This window comes from Lepidochelys kempii, chromosome 6, assembly GCF_965140285.1.
Source record: "Lepidochelys kempii isolate rLepKem1 chromosome 6, rLepKem1.hap1, whole genome shotgun sequence".
NCBI lineage: Eukaryota > Metazoa > Chordata > Testudines > Cheloniidae > Lepidochelys > Lepidochelys kempii.
Window position 1 is genome coordinate 118,795,363 of NC_136385.1, and position 18,539 is coordinate 118,813,901.

Genomic DNA, 18,539 nt, shown 5'->3' on the forward strand with positions numbered 1-18,539 from the left:
TTTTAAAAGCTAATGTTTTCTTTCTCATCCATGCAGCTAACTCTCTTCCAAGCCCTCTTCATTTCTCATCCTGATTACTGCAGCCTCCTCTCGGGCCTTCTTAAAATCCACATTGGCCCTCTCCAATCCATGCAAAATGCATCTGTTAAGACAATCTTCCTTTGCAGCCTCTGTGACCCCCATCATCTCCCTTTGGGAATCCCTCCATTGCTGTTCCACCATATTAAATTCAAGATTCATGTCATAACCTTCAAGGCCCTTTACAACTCTGCCCTTCCCTAATTATCCAGCTCTGTTTTGTCACATTGGTCTCCTCTGCTCCATCAATAATGCTTGTTTCAACTACTTGCTTGCCTGCTCCTCCCACAGTCTTCTCTGACTAATTTCTTTTGTTTCTGTCCTTAATGCATCTTTTAACATTTCACAGTTTATGCTAGTATTATGACAAATTTCTGACTTGTAAGGAAGTTAGAGCACGTAGAGCCAAGGAGTTGGCTGTACATCATGCACAGTGCCTTCCTCACTCACTTGATAAGCATTAAAGCCCTGATCCAGCAAAGTGTTTAAGCCACTTATGTACCATTTTGCTCCTGGCCCCATCCCTATGTAGGAGCTGTTTCAGAGAGGGGAGGGAGCTGTTAGAGTAGCCATGAAAGTGCTTTTACTTAAACAAAGGGTCGGAGTAACCCCTGGGGACATCCAAAATTGGAAAATGCAAAGATAAGTGAAGCTCAGCCAGACCCAAGTATCTGGCCCTGTATCTTTAGAAGATATTAAAAGCCAGTTGTTGTTATTGTAGTTGTAAGATTGCATACTTAAGTATGCAAATGGCATAACAGAATTGATGAGTAAAAAATTTTCTAACATGAAGCATCATAGCATACAATTTTAATAGGACTTGGAATTTATTTTATTTGTTTCTATTGAAAAATAGCATCCAAAGGCAATCCATGCTCATGTTTTTTCTGGTGAATTGTAATGCTTTTCTGTCTTTTTGTTTAGGTATGTTTCCATTATCCGCTGCTGCAGAAGAACCTGAAAGCAACAGGAAGCTACATCACTTGCTTAATGCAGTAACTGATGCTTTGGTGTGGGTTATTGCAAAGAGTGGAATCCCATCTCAGCAACAGACAACTCGTTTGGCTAACTTGTTGATGTTACTTTCTCATGTCAGGCATGCAAGGTATATTTAACAGAATTATGTGTCTTTTTCAGGTTTTAATATTTGTTGTTAAAGCAAACAAAGCTCGACCAAGCTCTTGAAATCCCTGTGGAAAAATCCTGATATCATCCTTTTAGGGCATTCATTGTAAGATTATTCTAAATTGACAGGATTAACTAAATAATGTACTCAAATCATTTTGACATGCAGCACATTGCATCCACCTTAAAGTGCATATCTTATGTAACGCTTCTGCCACGTGGAGCCAGCAGCAACCAGGGCTGGGTTCAATATGTCGGGGTTCCTTTCCATTGATATAACACAGAACTGGCTTGAGCCCCCACCCAGTAACCTGGGAAATTTACACACCACCTCTAGGTGCCTCTGAGAGGCAATGCTTCCCCACTCACAGGCACAGAGTCTGAGTGTAGAAAAGAAACTTTTAATAAAAGGAGGAAAGTACTTCGGCATTAATTTAGGAAAACACCACAAACATGGTTCATAAACATAAACCATGAGTAAAAGACCCACCCCCAAGTAGGCTGGGCAGTGTCCTTTCCCCCTCAGGTTCTTAAGTCCATCAACCCAAAAATCCCTTTCCTGTGCCCAACCCTTCTCTGTACCCCACTCACAGTTGCTGTCCTTGGTCAATGCAGACCCAGAGTTCAGAGGTGCATCTGCATAGTTCACCTCCACCCCCGGGTGGGGTAAAGAAGTACCTTACTTACTCCACTGCTTGGGCACTCGCTCGCCACCCCTCTCTGCGAGCCACCTTCCTGGCCACTCACCAACCACTCCTGCCAGCCGCCTGCTCACTGGTCTTGCTGCACTTCTCCACCTGCTGGTTGCTTGTGTTGTGCCTCTCCACCGCCACCCTGCTGGCCGCCTGCTCACTGCTCTTGCTGCGCCTCTCCGCCAAACCAGCTACTCTTTCACCAGATGTCAGTTGCCGTCTGCTGCCACCTGCCTCTCTGGTGTGACCTCTGCACATCAGTTTCTTAGTAATTTTCAGCTCTTTGCAGGCTGGGCAGAAACACTGCCCCAGCTCAGTGATTTCATCTTTGTGATTTTTAACTCTTAGCAGGCAGGGCAGAAACACAGTCCTACCACAATTGATTTCAGCTCTGATTGGGCATTTAACATAACAAACAAGCTCCTATGAAGCCTGTTTAGCACTATTCTTTGAACAGTGGGAAGGAACAGGTTAAACCAGTCTAGGGAGGACCCTTGATGAGGGTGTGCAGCCTCCTTGGTGGGATACCTGTCCCTACCTCTCTTACTTTCCTAGGGCTCTGACATTCGAGCCCCTGGTTTAATGAGGTTCTTTCAACTGAGGGTGGCCCCCTCATTTGAGACAGGCTAAGCACAGTCCTGCTTTCCTGTATTCCTACAATAATTACAACATTGGTAACCATATTTCACTACCCCTGCATTTAGTACTAAGGTGATTTGTACCCAACACCAGCCGAAGTTGATCACTTTGACATCACTGTGTCTGTTGAATATGTAAGCAGAGCAAACTGTATTTACATAAACACACCCAAAGTCTCTCCCCCTCCCAGTTAGCTGTCAGGGAAGCATTCGTTCAGACCCTGCTTATATCTATAATTCATTATTTTAAATAAATCCTCTACATATATCCTCCAAATAGTACATCCTTTTCATTTCTTTTTAGCACTTCACTTTTAATTTTTTCCCCTTCTGGCTAAAAGAGCAGTAATGTGTCTCCTTCAAAATCATTCTGAAATTTCCAATGCTGTTTTGTGGATCACCAGGTCAAGTGTGCTTTGGCATTCATGTCAGTCCCTGGCCTAAAGTCTGATTTCTTCTTCTAGTTCTTTTTTCAAAATCGAATATTCTTTTGCTGAGTGGTTTAGAAAGTGTGGGCATGTGTACGTGCTTCCTGTAAGACAACAGATGTCCATCCCATGGGACACTACTATAACTCCCTGAACAGCTCAGCCTTCAGTCAGGACTTTGTGTGGAATACAAAATTCTTCTTTGAGTGCTTTCCTATATGTATGCCACTTCTGATACACATGTGCTCTCTGTATTCAAGATCAGAATCTTTTGACCAGCAGCATCCATTGGGTCACGCCTACACATAGAATCATAGAATATCAGGGTTGGAAGGGACCTCAGGAGGTCATCTAGTCCAACCCCCTGCTCAAAGCAGGACCAATCCCCAATTTTTGACCCAAATGGCCCCCTCAAGGATTGAACCCACAACCCTGGGTTTAGCAGGCCAATGCTCAAACCACTGAGCTATCCCTCCCCCCATCACATGCCCAAGGGCATTAAGGGAAACCAGCTGACTGTCCATTCTTTTTAGTGTTTGTGGCTGCAAGATGGGACTGAAAGAACAGTGTCCCTGGCTCTTGCACTTCTCCACTAGTATTTGTATGTAGTTCTCTTACCATAGTTTAGGGTTAGCTAGGTAGTGTAAGTTAGGTGAATTCTTTTATGTTTTTCTTCAGCTTCATGGTTGATCAGTAATATCCTGGTTTTAAGTATTGTTCATCATGTGAGGCAGCTGTTCCCGTTAATAACTGGTGCATCACCGAGAAATGTGCTTTGTCATTAGTTTTTTAAATGAACAATGAAACTGAGAGATGCTCAAGTAAAAGCTCTTCCTACTATGTAAGATACTACCTCTGTCTTCTGTGAGGGCTGTCTTAGACCAGGAAGGCAGGATCCTTTGGGCTCCGAGCAGTCCTCCTTAAAAAGTGCCCCGGCAGCTATTTTCTCTGCCTTAACTTCTAGAGCTCCTGCTTCTTCATCAAAGCATTCTTCTGCTGATGCTGGTATAATTCCCTCCTCCCATCATGAAAGAAGGAGGTCTCAGCACTCTTTCTCCAAAAAGCATAGAAGCAGGTTTCCGTCTGAGGCTATGTCTACACTTTGAGCTAGGCATATGATTCCCTTGCTTATGTACACGTATTCAGGCTAGTTCTCGTCGAGCTAGCGTGAGTATAAATAGTATAGCCACGATAGCACAGCTAGCAGCTGCGGTGGCATGGCTGAGCTGTGCTGAGTACATGCCCACTGGTTTCAGGTGGATTTGTACTCTGCATGGCTCCGCTGTGCCTTCACTGCCACTCCCCATGCAAGTGAGACTGCTTGGCTGTTGCGCTAGCATGAGTATGTGTACACGAGCAGGGGAATCACACCCGAGCTCATCATGTAGACGTAGCCTAAATTGCTTGAGAAACGGAAGAAAGACAAGTTTCCTCTTTCTGCTTTAAAAAAGGCAGGTTGCAGTCTGACGAAGGTCCCTTTGGCACCTGTAAGACCCTGGATCTAGATCTTTGTTACCAGCTGAAAACAATTCGCTCTCTGACATAAGTATGGACTCTACGGTACCACCAGAAGTCGTGCTGTACTAGTAAGGGGGCTATCAGCCCTAAAACTGATGCTTCTGGTACCAATTACATTGGTATTGCCACCCCAGTGACAATTATATTTAGTTTTCTCTTGGTACAAATGTGGTTGGCGTTGAGATTTATGATCCCAGGGAATTTTTCAGCCCTGCTTGCATCATCCCTTTTTGCTTTCTTCCTCAGTGAAGACCATTGAGCTGGCACTACAGCTGTGGAAGAAGGATATTCTGGGCACCGGTTAGGAATGTCCTCCCACTCCAACCCTCAGGTTCCTGCAAGGTCTACTTCTCCTCCTGTAAGAAGAGTATTCCTACTCTTCTTCTGCCTCTGATATTCATGGGTGTAGCTCACCTTCCTATTCTCCTAGACTGCGACTCTATGATCTTTACTATTCTGATACTGTGATAGAAATTTCAGGGCTGGAAGTCATAGCAGGCATAGGGAATATAGGGGACCCTCTAGGGAATACCTGGTATGCATCCCTTGTCCATTTACATATTACTCGTATGGTCCTGCTCCTTGGTCTTACTGGGTACCTTGGAGCATTCGTTAAGCAAGGAGACCTAGCTCCTCTGTCACATAAAGAACCAGGTCTCCCTTGTCTCAGAAGTTGGTAAGGGCACAATAAAAACAGCCCTCTCAGCTTAACTTCCAAAAGAGGCACAATCTTAGCAGAAGTCCTCTGATGCAATTCCAACTCATATATCATCATCATTGCCAGAAGAAGCTGTTGTGCCATCTATTTCTCTCCACCTAATGACTGTAGGGTGTTTCAAGGCCTTCTTTGCAGGATGACAAAAGTGCTGGAGATTCCTGTAGACAGTCCAGGAAAAGGCTCATGAATTATTGGCTATTTTGTCTTTGCATGAAAGACTCAATGCCTATTAATGAAGGCCTTTTAGAACCTCCCCAGCTACTCTACCAAAAGCTAGCATCCATACCCATGACTTCAAAAAAGGAAGACAGAAGATACCAAGACCCCTCTGTGGGATTTGAGTGCATGTATTCACATCCTTCACCAGGTTCTCCCAGAGTCACAGCAGCTCAGGAGAGAACAAGAGGCTTCCAAATCCATCCCTAAAGAAAAGAAGCCAAAGTGGCTAGACCTTTTTGAAAGGAAGAGCTAGTCTGCAACTCAAAATAACTAATTCTTCTTTGAGTCCTTGCTCATGTCGATTCCATTCTAGGTGTGTGCGCACCCATGTGCACGGCTGTTGGACACTTTTGCTTTAGTGGTACCTGTAGGGCTGGCTGTGGCACCCTCTGGAGTGCAGCGCTCATGCTTCGGTATAGCAGGCACCGCCTGCCCTACACCCTGTCAATTCCTTTTTACCACCTGTGGTGGTCAGTCGGAGTGCCTTTCTTACTTAGCAAGAGCTAGTGGTTTCTCCCCCTTGAACTTCGCGCCTGAGGGCCTTTGTACATAGTTTGCATAGAGTAGTGTTAAATAGTTTTTTAGTGTTACTTAGGGTCCCAGTGGGGACTTTGCCCCAGGTGGGGCATGCCCCAGTCTCCTAGGTTTAAGCCCCGCTCAGACTGCAACAGGCCTATGCATGTAAGTGACCCACATAGCAGCTGCCTTAAGTGCTTGGCGGAGTCACACGTTAAGGATCTGTGCCAGATCTGTAAACTTTTGGCCTCGCACCCAAAAGAAGCAGGATATCTGCCTCCGGGCTCTTCTGATGGAGTCCGCCCTCAGCCTGGCTTCTGAGCTGACCAGACAGGTCGCACTGAGCGCCTCGGCCTCCATGCACAGCACACCGCTGGCACCTGGCTCCTCCGGCCCCATTCGCCAGAGCCAGAGCCAAAGAAAAAGGCCAAGAAGCGCTCCTCAGCACCGAGCAAAAGGCCCAAGGGTCATCTACCAAGGAACCTGGGCCTGGCTGCCAGACTATTCTGGCACCATGTGATCGTCCCTCCCTGGTTGGGGCTCTCAGCCCCCTTAAAGGTCTGCCACCGACTCCCAGGAGCGGTATGGGACTGACACACCTGCCTGCACGATTGTCATCCCAGGCTCCCCAGGTGCAGAGAGAGCACAGGTCTCCACCTGCTCCAGTGATGACCTCAGTGTCGCAGGACCTGACTAAGGCTCCCCAAGAGGGCAAGCTTGTCAAGACCCCTCAGGAGACAGGGGGACATGGCTGGTTGCCAGACAGAAGATGACTATCTTCTCCACTGTGTCAAGGATCCCCGTGCAGGTCCGAGATGCATCATCGGTCACCCAGGCTGTTGCCCAGATCCCCTTGGTGCTACTCACTGTCATGGGGTTGACAGTCTCCCCTTCTATTCCTGGCGCCACTCATCCTCTCGCTGGTCGTCCTCCAGGCGTTGGTCCTGAGTGCCAGCACAGTGGGAATGTTCCCTGTCTCGGTACCAGTCTCCCCAGCACCAGTACCACTCTCCCCAGTACCGTCACCAGTCTGTTACACCTGGCCAAATGGACACCAGTAGCCACGACCCGTAAGCAAACGCGGGCGTCAACGGCTCCTCCCTCGTTGCCGGAAGGTGGCTCCTCAGATATGGAGGGCTAGTTCAGCCCATCACCCAGGTCCCATCGGCAAGATTGGGCACTGGGTCCCGCTCCTTAGTCTGTGTCACCACAGTGGCAGCACGGCTAGGGGCCAGTGCAGTGGCCTCATTGGAGCATGTGGGGCGTACTAGTCATGGTGATGCCCCCTTTGCAGCACTCCTCGGTGGCTATGTCACAGCATCGGTCAGTGGCACCGCCAGCACTGGGCCCAGCACTGGATGCCAGTTCTGAGCTGGGATGGAGGAACCTGTGCCCACCCCTAAGCCTCCTTCTCTGATGGTGGTCGAGAGCCCGGCACCTCCCCCAGCAGTCCAGTCTTCCTCCTCTTCCCCGGACAAGGCAGTTGCGGGACCTTTCAGAGCTAGCCTGCTGGATGACTTCAGAAAGCATCAAACCCTTCTCTGGCACGTGGCCAAGAGCTCGAGGTGCAGGAGATGGCAGAGCAGGCGGACACCCTCTTTAATGTCCTCTCAGCCTCTACACCCACCCTGCCTGTGCATGACGGGATTCTCAGGATAGCCAAGGCCCCGTGGCAGACCCCTTCCTCCATCCCTACCACTTCGAAATGGGCCAAGAAAAAGTATTTTATTCTGGCCAAAGGTTTTGAATACCTTTTATGCCCACCCAACCCCAGGCTTGCTGGTTGTGTCTGCGGCCAAGAAGGACAAGCAGGTTCACTCCTCAACTCCCAAAAACAGAGAGGCCAAGAAACTCTATTTATTTGGGAGGAAAATTTATTCAACTGCCAGCCTACAATTCCGTGGGGCAAACAATCAGGCCCTGTTGGGCCAGTACAATTTCAGTCTCTGGGACGGTCTCAGAAAGTCCCAGGAATCACTTTCTGAGGGTCTGGCACAAATGTTTGGCAGCCTGGTAGAGGAGGGTACTGTGGTGGCCAGATGCTCCCTGTAGATGGCCTGGGACGTGGTGGACTTGGCAGCAGGGTGGTCACATCGGCGGTGGTCATGCAATGCAGCTCCTGGCTCCAAACAGCGGGCTTCTTCTAGGAAATGCAGACCACGATTCAGAACCTCCCCTTTGAGAGAGTTGGTCTCTTCTCCGAGCAAACGGACGCCAGGCTGCATGGGTTGAAGGACACTAGAATTACCCTTCGCTTGTTGGGCATGCACACACCACAGTCAGCCAGAAAGCCCTTCCGACTGCCACCACCGCCAAGACGCTGGCAACCCTGTCAGGGCTCTACTAGGAGACGGGATGCTAGCTTTAGTCGCCGATGCCCTTCTTCATCCCACTCACCCGCGCAGCCTGGGCCTGCTAAACACCGAGGGGGCCGGAAGCGATCACTTTGTGGGTGTGCCCGAGAGTGACGCCCCAGTCTGCCAACCAGATCCGACCCACATTTTCCTCAACTGCCTCTCTCCCTACCGCTTGGCCTGGTTGCAGATTACATCAGACTGCTGGGTCCTGGACATAGTAGCTTGGGGCTATACTCTGCGATTCTTGTCCGCCCACACACACACTTTCCCATCCCTCTTCAGGAGAAGCTCCTGGGCTTGGGAGCTGTGGAGGAGGTTCCTCGGGACATGGAAGGAAGAGAATTCTATTCCTGAATCCTTCCTAAACCCAAAGGCCAAAGGGGGCCTTAGGCCCATCCTGGACCTGCCTGGTCTTAACAAGTCTCTCAAGAAGTTGAAGTTCCACATGGTCTCCCTGGCCTGCATTATCCCTTCCCTGGATCCAGGGAACTGGTACGCCACTCTCGACTTAAAGGACACTTAATTTCATGTCTCCATATTCCCAGGACACAGGCGATTCCTGCGTTTCATAGTGTCCGGGTTCCACTCCCAGTTCACAGAGCTACCCTTTGGCCTGTTCTCAGTCCCCAGGGTGTTCACAAAATGCATGGCACTGGCAGTGGCTTACCTGAGACATTAGGGGTCCAGATCATCCCGTATCTTGATGACTGGCTCATCAAGGGCAGGTCTCTGGAGCAGGTGTAGAGAAGCCTCAATCTGGTGCAGTCCACCTGGAGTGACCTGGGCCTGTTAATAAACACAGAAAAGTCCACGTTAACGCCAGTCCAATGTATAGAGTTTATTGGAGCTGTTCTTGACTCCATGCAGGCCAAGACCTTCCTTCCGGAAGTGCATTTCCAGGCCATGTTGGACCTGATCTTCCACATAAAGAGCCATCCAAGACTATGCTTGTGACTGATGGGGCTACATGGCCACGTGCACGTACGTAGTCAGCCATGCCCGACTTTATCTGCAGTCTCTGCCGGTGTGGCTGGCCTCAGTTTATGTCCCCAGCAGACATGACCTGGACTGAGTGGTCATGGTGCCGAGCCACATCCTCTCGTACCTGGACTGGTGGCTGGTCAGTGCTGCAAGGAGTTCCCTTTGCGATCCTGTCTTGGACGTGTCAGATCTGGGCTGGGGAGCCCACCTGGGAGGGCTCAACACCCAGGGTCTTTGGCTACAAAATGATCTAGCACTACATATCAATTTCAGGGAGCTCAGAGTGGTTCGCCTGGCCTACCAGGTGTTCTTGCCCCACCTGAAAGGCAAGGTTGTGCACTTCCTGATGGACAATACAGTTGCGATGTATTACATCAATAGGCAGGGCAGCGCCAGGTCTTGGACCCTTTGTCAGGCACTCAGCCTCTGGGACTTTTGTGTGCGGCATGCCATTCATCTGGTAGCCACTCATCTACCTGGAACCAAGAACATCCTTGCAGATTGCCTCAGCATGACCTTCTCATCTTGCCACAAATGGTCACTTCATCCGGAGGTGCTCAGCCTAATCTTCTGCAGGTGGGGGACTCCCCAGGTGGACCTGTTTGCGTCCAGACAGAACACAAAGTGCCACGTGTTCTGTCTCTGCAGGGCAGTGACAGGGGCTCCGTGTCGGATGCCTTTCTGCTTCCGTGGTCAGGAATGCTGATGTACACCTTCCCGCCAGTGCCATTGGTCCACAGGGTCCTGCTAAAGGTGAAACAGGACAAAGCTTCCATTATCCTCATAGCCCTAACGTGGCCTCGTCAACACCAGTTTGGCATGCTGCTGAGTTTTTCGACAGCCACCCCTCTGCAGCTACCTCTTTGCCCTGGTTCTGGGACAGGAGATCCGGCCAATCTGCTGCATCCGAACCTGGCGACGCTGCACTTGACAGTTTGGCTGCTGCATGGCTAAGTGTGGACGAATGGATGTGCTCTGCTGGTGTCCAACAGGTCCTGCTGGACAGCAGGAAACCCTCCACCAGGGCTACTTGCGTAGTGAAGTGGAAGAGGTTCATGTGTTGATCCGAGGCCCAACACATTCGTGCGGAAGAGGCACTGCTGCAGAACATCCTGGACTATTTTGCTGCACCTTAAACTCCAGGTCCTGTCACTACCTTTTGGTCAAGATACACCTGGCGGCCATTTTGGCGTTCCACCCTCCATCTCAAGGCAGGTTGGTCTTTGCCCATCCCATGATGGCATGGTTCCTGAAAGGTCTGGAGTGCCTTTACCCGCATGTCCGGGACCCAGTCCCCTGCTTGGGACCTGAATTTTGTGCTGGCAAGGCTCATGGGTCCCCCCCTTCGAACCCTTGGCTTCATGCTCCTTCCTGGTCACTATAACTCCAGCTCATAGGGTGTGCGAGATCAGGACACTCACATTGGAGCTGCCTTATAGGGTCTTCTATAAGGACAAGGTCCAGCTGCATCTGCAACTGGCTTTTCTGCCCAAGGTCGTCTCCCAGTTTCATATTGGTCAAGACATATACTTATCAGTCCTTTGTCCAAAGCCTCATGCAACGAATGAGGAATGCAGGGTGCATACCCTGGACGTCAGATGGGTACTGGCTTTCAATTGGTAGAACAAAGCCATTCCGTAAGTCAACGCAGTTGTTTGTTGCAGTTGCAGACAGGATGAAGGGTTGTCTAGTGTCTGCCCAGAGAATCTCGTCTTGGATCACAGCCTGCATCTGCTACTGTTATGAGCTGGCAAAGGTACCTCTGCCAGCGATTGTGACAGCTCATTCAATTAGGGCACAGGCATCTTTGGCAGCCTTCCTGGCGCAGGTGCCGATCCAAGAAATCTGTTGGGCTGCCACCTGGTCATCCACCCACATATTTGCATTGTACTACTCGCTGACCCAGCAAGCTCGAGACGACGCTGGCTTTGGCAGAGCAGTGCTGCAAGCTGCAGGACTGTGAACGTCTAGCCCACCTCCGTGGATGCTGCTTGTGAGTCGCCTAGAGTAGAATCGACATGAGCAAGCACTCAATAAGAAATGGTTACCTACCTTTCGTAACCGTTGTTCGTAGAGATGTTGCTCATGTCCATTCCAATACCTGTCCCCCTGCCCCTCTGTCAGAGTTGTTGGCAAGATGGAACTGAGAGGGCGTAGAGCTGGCGGCGCCTGATATACTGTGGCATGAGCGTGGCACTCCAGCATGCACCACAGCCGACCCTATGGCTACTGCTAAGGCAAAAATCTCTTGATGATTGCACACGTGGGCACACGCACGCCTAGAATGGAATGCACATGAGCAACACATCTTGAACTACAATTACGAAAGATAAGTAGCCGTTTTTATCAAGTTCTCCTTTCAGAATATGATTATATTAACTGGCAAATGGTGTCATTTACTGGATAGTTCCAGTAGAATCAAAAGAGGCAGTGAGATCTTTGATCACAGGTCAGCTTGCCACATAGACCTCTCTGCATACTACTATTGATGCATCTATTCACATCCTTCACCAGTTTCTCCCAGTCACAGCAGCTCAGGAGAGAACAAGAGGCATATCAGATACTGTGGACTAGATTGATGGCAACAGCAGTTACCATGCATCTTGTATCCTAGCTGCAATCATCTGGAATTCTCAGAGAAGTCCAGAATATAGTTGAGGAACTCCCCTTTGAAGGGAGTGAACTTTGTAGTGCTAAACTGATTATACACTACATTCTTTAAAAGATTCTCGAGTTACATTGAGGTATTTGGGAATTGAACGCTCCTTAGCTTAGAAGAAAACAACCTGTAGACATCAAATGTATTCCAGATAACCTTCTGTGTTTTCATACCACCAGCCTTATCAAAGGCCAGCTGAACCACCCAGAAAGAGGTAGTAAGAGACCTTCTTCCACTATGCCTGCAAGCACTATAAGGCTGTTTGTCTTCCAAACAGTTTGACAGTCACTTTGAGAGCTGTCAGAAACCACTCAGAGTAGCTATACCTGTTCCCTACCCCGTTTGGGAATTGAAAATAAAACAAATTACCACAAACCAATGGATCCCATAGATGATATAAAAAGGTTACTTCATGCAGTTCCAGGATCTTCCTACCCCACCATCACCTTCCCTGTTCCTTTTCAGAGACTCCTCCCAAGAGAGACTATTACATGAAGAGGTGCAATTCCTTTTATCTCCTCTATTTCTCTGAAACGTTCCTCTTCAATTCATGGGAGAAGTTTCTGTTCCTGTTGCTGTCTAATTCTCAAGATTGACATCTCATTCTGGACTTGAGAGATCTGAACACCTTTGTTTGCCAGTTCACACTGAGAGTGGTGACCCTGGCTTCAATAATTCCTAAATTGGATACTCTAGACTGGTGTGCCATTCTGTATCTGGAAGATGCATATTTCCATCCATCCAGCGCACAGGTTCATAGGTGGGAAGACGGACATACTGCCAGTACATATGGTTGCCGTTCAGCTTGTCAACAGCCCCAAGAATATTTATAAAATGCCTGGCTGCAGTAGCAGCACACCTAAGGAGGCAGGGGATTTTAGAATACATATACCTGGACAACTGGCTGATTCAGGGAAGTTTTCCTCAGCAAATCACAAACAGCATACATCACATTCTACAGCAGTTCTCTATTTTGGGGCTCAATGTCAACAAAGACAAATCCTCTTTAAATTCCATTTTTTTGAGTCAGTTATAGACTCCAGCACAATGAAGGCATATCTGCCATGAAGCAGATTTGACAATATATTTCTCCTCGTAAATCAACTACAGACAAGCCCTTGGACACCAGTAAAAAAGTGTACAATTGCTAGGTCATATGGCTTTGTACACATTTGTGACTCAATTTGCTGGAATTTGCTTTTGTTGTTTGTTAGGATGGTTCTTACCACGCAATAAACATCATCTAGACATAGTGGTTCAGATTCCCCCAAACAGTCTGTTTTCCTTAAATGGTAGAAGAACACATATCAAATCTGCAAGAGTGTTCCTTTTTCTTCACTGCTCCATACCAAGGTTCTAGTGATGGATGCTTCCATTTTGGGATGGAAAGAATCGTCTGGACACATGTGGAGCTCGGGGCATGTAGTTGCAAGAAGAGTCTCACTTATACATCAACATATTGGAGCTCAGAGTGATCCAAATAGCTTGTGCTACATTTGTTCCTTACATCCAGGCAAAGAGCATCTGATTAATGACTAACAATTCCACAGCTATGTTATAAAAAGGGAGGAGCCAGATCTACTCCTCTGTGCCAGGAAGATATCATCCTGTGGACCTGGTGCATAAGCAATCAGGTAACGTTTTCAGCCTTTCATCTGCCATGGTGTGACACTATGGGGTTCACCCAGGCCAGGAAGGGGTTCAGTCAACAATTGCCTTGCAACTATGGGCATCTCAAATGCTATGCTGCTGTGGCTCACAGCCCTGGCGTTAACAGCCAGCAGAAGAGCACGAGGATCTCATCTTGGCTTCCACCACTGAGTTACTCTTTGCAGGGGGACCTCAACAATCCTTCCAGCCCAGAGTTCTCCACAAAAGCGTTTCTCTGCCATGCTCAGCCACTCTCACTGTAACCCTCACAAAACCTTTATTTGGGTGCTCCTTTAAAGAGACAGTACACAGCAGCCTGTTAACTGGGGTTAATATAATCTTGCTGTTATGTTAAGAGATTGTGAGCATGAAGATGGTTAAGCCCTTCGCAATTTTGAAACTATGAATAAAAAAGAGGGGTGGTGTTGACTTCTGAACTTGTCATTACCTCCCAGCCCTAAAACCCCACTCAGATTAAATGTATTTAAACCACTTCAGTGTGTTGACTTGTTGTTTTTATTCACAGTAACAAAGGTATGGAGCACCTTCTGAGCATGAAGTGTAAAAATGTGGTCCCAGTCTATGACTTGTTGCTGGAAATGTTGAATGCACACGCGCTTCGAGGCCAAAGAAAGTCTGCAGTCACAGATTCTGAATTTGGCCCATCAGAACAAACTGATACTAGAGATGATGCGTGGAATATGGCAGCACAGTAACTTTATAATTACCTGGAAGATCAGGTTTGTAGGAAACTGTGAAGCAAAACAACATTATTTAGAGCTGTCAAACTTGATATGTCTCATGAATCTTAGACAACCTTTTTGGGGCCCTATTCTAATCTTTGCATGTTTATCTCGGATAAGGCTGTATATCGCCTCCTGTATTGTGTGAAGCACATCTTGTCCATGTTTCTGACATAATACTTTGCACTTACACTAATGCTTTCTGTCTGAGACTTATGAACACAATACCCTGTGAGATTGGAAATTATTATTACCCCTTTTTAAAAAATGGGTAAACTGAGGCAGAGAGAAGCTAGGTGACTAGCTTAAGAACCCACAGTGGAGAGCTGGGAATAGTGTCCTGACTCCCAGTTCTTGCTTTAACCACTGGACTATGTTTTCTTTCAATATATCAACATATGAAATGTACAGCTGTTACATCACGTGGGAGGGATTTGATTGTGTATATGATGACGATCACTGGGGAAATGCCTACATTTCAGTTAACGTGGTTAAAGGGCCAAGACACATGTAAAATTTAAATGAGTTTATTCCACATATGATTATGCAATGGATGCAGATGGAACACAGAAACACTTCCTCGGTCTTCATTTGAGCCACTCAGAATTGGTTCTGGGACCACTTTAAAGAGGAGCTCCATAAACATAAAAACAGGTTTCTTTGTTTTGTGAGCCTACTCTTAGTGTTTGAACTGTTTCTTTGTGCATGGTACTCATCTGCTTGAAGGTTGACTTGACTGCTTAGTCATTTTCACTTAATACTAAATTTTAAAATTTATTGTCACTGAGATTAATGTGCTGTTGTTTTGTATATTTATAATGACTTAATGTGTAGGTATGAAGGATCAAGAAATTAATTTTTATTATGTGCATTAGTAAAAATAATGTGATACAGTCCACTGAACTATTTTTTTAAATGGTTTCCTAGGCAATTTCACAATCTTCCCATCACTTCCATCTTGAGCACAGAAGTGTCTAGCTGTATTGTCAGGTTCGTGGGGTTCTGGAAATGCAGTGTACATAACTGTAGGGAGTGGTAGCATAAGTAGAGATGAGGATCAGCTGGGATCTGCTTTTACTTACATGACTCAGTTTTGCTCTCTTATTCTCAAGAGGAAGTTACATGTAACTTGCTTTGCTAGGGAAGCTCTACCCTAAGTTATGCTTTTTCAGCCCTCCTAAAAGAACCCTAAATGAGAGAGGGAAACATGCCTCTGGGCTAAATTCATGGAGGATAGGTCCATCAGTGGCTGTTAGCCAGGATGGGCAGGGACGGTGTCCCTAGCCTCTGTTTGCCAGAAGCTGGGAATGGGTGACGGGACGGATCACTTATGAAGTGCCCTGCTTCATTGTGTGGCAATTCGTTATTGGCATGTCACTAAATATATAGTCACATAAAATGTCTGTCTTGTTGATTTCTGCAGCTGTCTAAGGTGCATTGAGTCTGAAAGGACATATAATATGGCCCATAGCCTCATTTGGAAAATAAGAAAATATTTTTTCTGTCATTTGCTTATGTAATATTCTGTTTCATGCTGGAATTAAATTCATTAGCCTTTGATAATAACACTGGAGATTAATGGACTTGACTAGATACCAGAGTGTTTAGTTGTATATTATTGTCATTTTAGGTATGTGACAAAACTAAATTAGAGATTAATTTGATGCCCAGCTAAGTCAGCGGGGAGGCTTTCTGGTGATTTCTATGGGATTTGGATCAGGCCCTTATGGTAGATCCGCCATACACCATATTTTTTAAGCACAAAGTCCCCCTACGCTTACTCCCCAGAATTCTGCAGAAGTTGCACTCATCTTTCCACTTCAATGAGCCTATCCATCTCCCTACCTTTTTCCATAACCACATGCAAATTCCTTTGTATCTATGATGCACACTTTAGACATGCGCAGAGCTTTGTCCTTCTACTTGGACAGGACTAAAACCTTTAGGCATTCTGACAAGCTATTCGTCCCCATTGCAGAATGCTCTAAGGGCTCATCTGACTCTAACCACAGACTTTCCAACTGGATCTCGAGTTGCATTTGTCTCTGTTATCGATAACAGAATGTGACTCCCCTGACTTTTATCAGGACTCACTCCACCAGATCCATGGCAGCCTCAGTGGCCTTTCTACGTAATGTCCCCCTTAAGGACATTTCCAGAGCTGCCATTTGGGCTTCTGAAAATACGTTTGCAAAACATTATGCCCTTACACAGGGACCTATCACTGATACATGTGGGCAGAGCTGTTCTATCTACTGCATTCCTTCCAGATCCGAAGTCCCTACCTCCTTGAGAGATACTGCTTTTCAGTCACATACAGTGGAGCACCCACAGGGACACCTCTTGAAGAAAAAGAAGAAGAGGTGGTTACTCACCTGTGCAGTAACTGACGTTCTTCGAGATGAGTGTCTCTGTGGGTGCTCCACTTCCCACCTTCCTCCCCTCTACTTTGGAGCTGGGGCGGCCTCACATGCGCATAGAGAAAGAGCTGAGGAGTTCAGCCACACATGTGCACTATTAAGACAAGACTGGTATGTGAGGCAGGCTCCGCACATGCGCGGCTGATACGGGTACTGCTGTAAAAATCTCTGAACAACGGCGCAGGGGTACACTGGCACCTACAGTACACCCACAGGGACACTCATCTCAAAGAACGTCAGTTACGGCACAGGTGGGTAACCTCCTCATATACTGTCTATATAAGACCACAATTAATCTGAGATAACTGATAATAAATTATAGCGTTGTTGTATATTAAAAATGAGTTACCATTATGTTTTAGATAATTTTAATGTATGTATATTTGAGTAACACAAAATAGCTATTAGAAACTTATCTTTAATGCTTAGATATACTGACAAATCTAAAAAAAAAATGAAATGACAAAATATTTTTACTCATTTAACATTTTTAGCCATGTAAATAAAGGTGAATTTGTGGGCAATGTAAAAAACGCATTCCTTTTTATCAAGTTTTGCTAATAATAAATTGTAGTGATTCAGAAAGGATGCTGTAGTTCATCTCTATGCCTTTACTTCTATCTACGCACTTTAAAATTTTTTTTTGCAATCTCTGTTACCAAGAATTACCTAAATTCCTAGTATGCTGTGGTCACCATCAGTTCTTGTTTTCTCAAGGCTTTTAGACTGAGACATTAGCAAGATGCTAATTTTTTGTGGTACTGGCTAAATAATGGATTGATTTTCATATTTTTTTGTGGTTTGCTTTCATGAAAAGCAGTTATCTCCATGAATTGTTAACACTCTACAGTTATTGTGAATTTGTACTGTTCCCTTAGTTTTGTATTCTAAATTCTGTTTCACATGTGTACCTTCACTGAAAAAGTTTAAAACTCAAATGTTTTTAGAATTTGATGTCTTTTCAAATATTTTGTGAATGCCAAATCAAGTGGAAAAAATTACCTTATCTCAGCTGCTTTTTACTTCTGTAGACTTATGGTATTTTTCCAGTAATGTGTATTTCTTTGGATTGTAGGTTTTTGTGGTGAAATAAACAAGTATCATACAATGTGTAATGTATTTTTTTTTTTGGTAGTAGTAGCTGTGTAGCTGGAGGTGACTATCATTTTAAATCACAAACTTGATTTTTCCCTTATTGTTTGTTTGTCTTGACATGCCATGTCATGGATCAAATTCTCTTTAAATATTGTTTGTGACGGCAAGGATGAAGGGTGACTCTTTGGGTTAAACTGATCTTGATACAGCCTACCTCCCAGCAGCTAAAAACTCTCTCCTATCACTATTAAAAGTAGGCCCAGTAAAGTACAGAAAATTATTAGAAATAAACCATTGGTAAGTGTGATCCACATGAGAAATAGCTGATTTCCTAAGGAGTAAAATAGTTATTCCTGAAGTTGTTAGACTCTCATTTGCTTTGCTTTTCCTCATGTACCGCATCTATTTGCAAAACTTATAATTCTTTATCTTAAAAAATTCTTCTTTCTACAGCCCAGCCCAGCCCTAGGAAGTAACCCTGCAGTGAAAAAGCAGAGGCCAGACTTCACTGTCAAACCATGAAAGGGTTTTTGTAATGAACTGTGAGTAAAAATAATTTTGAAAAAGTCTGAAAGATAGCTTGGTAAGGTTCTTTTCCAACTTACTTTTTTGGGACATTTTGAGATATGGTAAAAGCTCCTTGTATATTCTATATCACATCACCTTGGCAATGTGATAGAATTATACGTAATGAAGGTAAAT

General features: G+C 46.0%; 1 protein-coding gene across 2 annotated transcripts in view; it reads left to right on the plus strand.

Moving 5' to 3' along the window:
• Positions 1–15,062, plus strand: part of ESR2 (estrogen receptor 2) — a 69,899-nt gene extending 54,837 nt beyond the window's left edge. For both annotated transcript variants that reach the window (XM_073349864.1, XM_078853401.1), the window contains 2 exons: positions 1,003–1,183; positions 14,106–15,062. In XM_073349864.1, the coding sequence (XP_073205965.1) occupies positions 1,003–1,183; positions 14,106–14,295 (371 nt within the window). In that variant the 3' untranslated portion in view covers positions 14,296–15,062. The remainder of the gene's footprint in view (positions 1–1,002; positions 1,184–14,105) is intronic.
• Positions 15,063–18,539: the final 3,477 nt, after the last annotated feature.